This window comes from Doryrhamphus excisus, linkage group LG4 (assembly GCF_037039965.1).
Source record: "Doryrhamphus excisus strain RoL-2023G ecotype Guam linkage group LG4, RoL_Dexc_Guam_v1.1, whole genome shotgun sequence".
In the NCBI taxonomy this organism is placed as follows: Eukaryota; Metazoa; Chordata; class Actinopteri; order Syngnathiformes; family Syngnathidae; genus Doryrhamphus; species Doryrhamphus excisus.
The window spans coordinates 10,421,918-10,426,295 of NC_136360.1; the positions used below are offsets into that span (position 1 = coordinate 10,421,918).

The window sequence follows — 4,378 nt, forward strand, 5'->3', positions numbered from 1 at the left end:
TCAAGAGTCCCCTTGGTTGCAACACTGCCGCAAGATGAAAAGAATTTGAAGAGAATTCTGGAGGAAATACTTATGGAGATTGAAGTTGAAGAGGGGTTAAAGCTGCCCTTCAGCTTTAACGAGCGACCACATGACTGACTGACTGTCAGAGTGCCATGGCAGCTAATGGAGGAGGGAAGGATATTGGGTTCATGCCCACGGGACGTTCATGAAGCTGATTCCTCTGGGCTAAAAGGTTGACTGCAGCTACTAATTTGCTTGTATAGCACTCATCCAAGCGCTGAATGCCTTATTATTGCCATTGCTGACTACAGCTCATAGTTAGGACATAATAAGCAACGTTAGTAGTGTGTAGACACCCCAAACCATCCCAATTCAACTCCCACGTACAGGAAATGCTCCAATTTCATTCAATATACCGCATATTCTCCTGTAACCACCAGGTACGTGGTGTGGACTGGACTCTCTTACCTAACTACAGCCGTCCTGTAGGCAACCTGATTTATTTTTTTTTATTAAGTTTAGCTGCATTTGAAGCATCACAAAAGGTCAGCATCCATCAGCTTTAGAATGTTGTTATCCAGCTGTTGTGGTTGTGGAGGATGAGTTCTCAAGGAAACTCATCACTACCAACATAAGCTACTATGTTGCTGTTGTGATATATACTTGTTGATGATACGGTGTGGTCAAAAGAGCTGTTTCCTTTCCACTTACTCATGCACTCCAAATCATTAAGTGAAAAAATATATTGTGTTATATTGTGTGTGAGGTTTCATAATTAACACCCCATGCTTTTGCAGTTTCAGTAAATCGAAGGTTATAATAAGGGCATTCAGGGAATTTAAGGAAAATCTACTGTTTTTTTATCCTGCGACCTCCTTGGCAGTCATTCCATTTGTATTTTTTATTTTTACCTTTTAAATAGCTTCTATCTACAAAACTGCGGTCCACCTCTTGTGTACTCACTGGCACAAAAGTGTTGCATTGTGCAAAAAAAAAACACACGCAACCACAGATAATTTTGGAAGCACAAGACTCAGCGAGAGTGTGCAAAATGGAAACAAACAATTGTGTAGCCGTTTTCAATGAAATGTCGCAATTTGAGTTCCAGTTGTGTGTAATTATAGACTCAAACAGGGTGCTCGTAACAGGAAAAAGCTAAAGAAATTGCAGCCAAATTCTGTAACAGTAGTTGTCGCCATGTCTTTACCCATGTGTGTGTGTGTGTGTCTTTATGAATCATTAGCAGCTCTTATTACCAGAAGCAATGCATGCAAGAGAGGCCCCCTTTTATGTGCACGGTTGTTGCCTGAGGTTGTGTTGCTGGCTCCATAGACAGTGTATTTAAAACGTGTGTGTGTGCACCAGCTGGTAGATGCATTAATGTATGGGGAGCACCTTTTCTCTTTATAACAGGACAATCTGAGGCCTTCAGACACACACACACACACACATTCCTTGTTTCTCATTAAGGACACACCCACCCTCTCATCCTTTCACCCCCCTGCCCCACCCTGACCACTCCAAATGGGCCAACCAATCACCATGGGGCGTCCAGATTGTGTTTAACATGACAAAAGTGTCTGTTGCATTGACAGCCTTGTGTGTTCTTGAGCCTGAGGAAGTCTCATTATGCCAGAAATTTGTTCCATGTTTTTTTTTTTTTTAAACCAGAGCAGATGAAAGACACACTAGGAAAGTTTACGAGCTTCTGCTACAAGGCAGTGAAAAGACATTTGCAACATCTCAACATTGCAACATTTGTAAAATGTGGCTGTGTCACATGTTTGGCTTACTCCTACTTCTACTCCTGAGGCCTTGATGCTTTTTCCATAGTTCTCTGTGGCGGTGTTACTCCCACCTGCTCTCTCCGCTAAAGCCTGGTCAGCCACAGGTCCTCCATCCTCTCCTCTATTAGATCAGAGAGGCATTCCCTCACGCCACAACACATGCTTAAGCAATTATTCCGTGCATTCCCTGGGATAGGGCGGCAGAGGGAGCGCTTTTGACAGCATCTGAAGTGGAGTGGTCGAAGTGGAGGGGGCAAGCTGGCTCAGGATATGCAAGGTTCTGAGAGGGAGAATGAAAGTGGAGCACTATTGCCTTAATCCTTTGAAAGAGAAGGTAAAAAGTAACCGGGCGGCCAATAAGAAGTTTAATTTGGCTACAGGGGATCCAACATAAACGTAACAAATTACAACTGATGTCACGAGATACAGTGGAACCTCAAATGCCCTGTAAGTCACACAACTGGGAATCATTTCTGGGAAGAGCATGACTGGAACCATCAGTATTAACTCTACATGCGGATGACAGATGACAACACTGCTGAAAGTGTGATGAAGACCATAGAACCGGTATCTCTTCTGGCTAAACAGGTTTAATAATGGTGACAGTTTGTAGAGGGATATCAAAAGATGTGATGATAACCATAGAACCAGAAATGAAATGTATTGCAACAAAAAGTTATATGCAGGTATCTGTCTTGCCTGCTCAGTACAACAGCAACAAACAAAATAACTTTATGACTCTTTTTAAAAGTTATCTGAAAAAAGTATGGTTCTACAACTACACATTGAATTGATGCTAACCCCAATCAATAGAACAATACATTTACACAGTGGTTTACATACTTTAAAGTATTTAAAATATACAGTATGTATATATTATTGTTTTAAAAACAAGGTTCGCTTCAAAATCGGTGGAAGTGAAGGAGGTCTGTCTGGAATGGCACCTTTGAATCTTTCTTTGGGGTCAAATGAGCAAAGTTTAAAGGGGCAGAGAAAAGGGGTGGAAGGGGGTTCTATTTAAAGGGCAGGTCACAACACTTCAAAACATTTATGCCCCCGGGACATGCATACTGGCATGTATAAAGTGAGCGGTCAGATGCTGACTTTAAATGTAGAAAACATGCATTAATGTCACTACTTAACTTTTAATGGTGTGTTTTTTTTTATCACATGCAATTGAATAATGTTCTGTTGCACTGGAGCACCATGATAAGGAGCTTTATGCTTGATCATTTGCAATACTTTTTAACAAGATAAGCTTTACAAAAGCCTCAACTCTTCATTCATTTCCATACCTTGTCTGGAGTAAAGTGCATACAATTCAGGAATGACAGACATAAATGTATGTATGGACTTACCAAGGAGAAGACAGAAGATGTCCAGTGCTATAAGGAGCTTCCTCTTGCTGTTGTCAACACCATTGTTGTTTAACGTGGAGGTTCCACCGTTCCTTGTCTCTTGGGCCATGGCTTTTTCATACATGTACTTTTGCATTGGACAACTCCACGTTCCGGCTCCAAAATCTCCACGCACACTCACACCACCACCACCACCAGGCTGCGGGGTGTAAGCAAACTCTCAGTCCGCAGAAATTATAATTAAAGGCGAGTTATTTGATGGTGACTCTTCGGGTTTGCTCCTGAATTAAAATAAAAAACAAATATGAATAGTATGAAGTTAACAGCGACTCTATAATAAATGGAAGCCTTGCGCCACTTTCTAAATCTTTGCAAGTGAAAATAGTGCCGCACATCGACAGACGCTCTTGTTATATCTTCTAGCCCGCCTCTCCCTCTCCCCTCTCTCTCGCTCTCTCTCTTCAAGTTTCCCCAGCAGATCCAAGGCTCTGCCCTCCATCCCATAGCTCCATCCCACCCAGCAAAGAAAACTTTATGAACAGCGACATGCAGCTGAGCGGTTCTACTGCGCATCCAGTGGACACAAGGCGGTATGACACGCGCACCTAAAGGTTTGTTTTGCTCTCCATTCATACAATGTTGGGTACAAATTGCAGCTTTGCAAATATGATCACGCTCAGATGGTACATGTGCATCTCAATAAATTTGAATATATTTGTATTATGTTTATTTCAGCAAATGAATTGAAAATGTGAAACGCCTGTATTATATACATTCACTACACAAAGAGTGACATATTTCAGGCCGTACTCATGTCTGCCACCATATTGAATACATTGAATACGTTTTCAATATAAAATAAAAAAAATGAATCATGTAACCTCACTGAGTACAACAACGTCAATGTGAATTTTAGTGAACTTAGAGATAATGTATCGATGGCTGGATCGTACTTTGTAATATAGGACTACTCTGCCATCTTGTGGTCAAAAGCGTAAATCACTTCAACTGAGACTTCTTGAGCCGTCCATCTAATACTTTTCTGGGATTTTGTTCACCAACCATTTCCATTCAAGGTGATTCGACGTTTGCGAGCGACATACAGTACAAAATAACGTTTTATACTGTACGTATATTTATGTAAACATTACTAGCCGATATGAGAGAGCGTGACCCAGACGGTGGAAACAGTGCGTCCAGGAATGGTCACCTTAAAAGCCGGGGAGAGGC

At 41.5% G+C, this 4,378-nt stretch overlaps 1 protein-coding gene across 2 annotated transcripts in view; it reads right to left on the bottom strand.

Moving 5' to 3' along the window:
• Nucleotides 1-3,579, bottom strand: part of plpp3 (phospholipid phosphatase 3) — a 29,136-nt gene extending 25,557 nt beyond the window's left edge. Inside the window, exon 1 of one of the 2 annotated variants that reach the window (XM_058073344.2) lies at nucleotides 3,149-3,579. In XM_058073344.2, coding sequence (XP_057929327.1) covers nucleotides 3,149-3,284 — 136 coding nt within the window. In that variant the 5' untranslated portion in view covers nucleotides 3,285-3,579. The remainder of the gene's footprint in view (nucleotides 1-3,148) is intronic. The other variant, XM_058073343.2, reaches the window with a different exon arrangement.
• Between the last annotated feature and the right edge of the window lie 799 nt (nucleotides 3,580-4,378).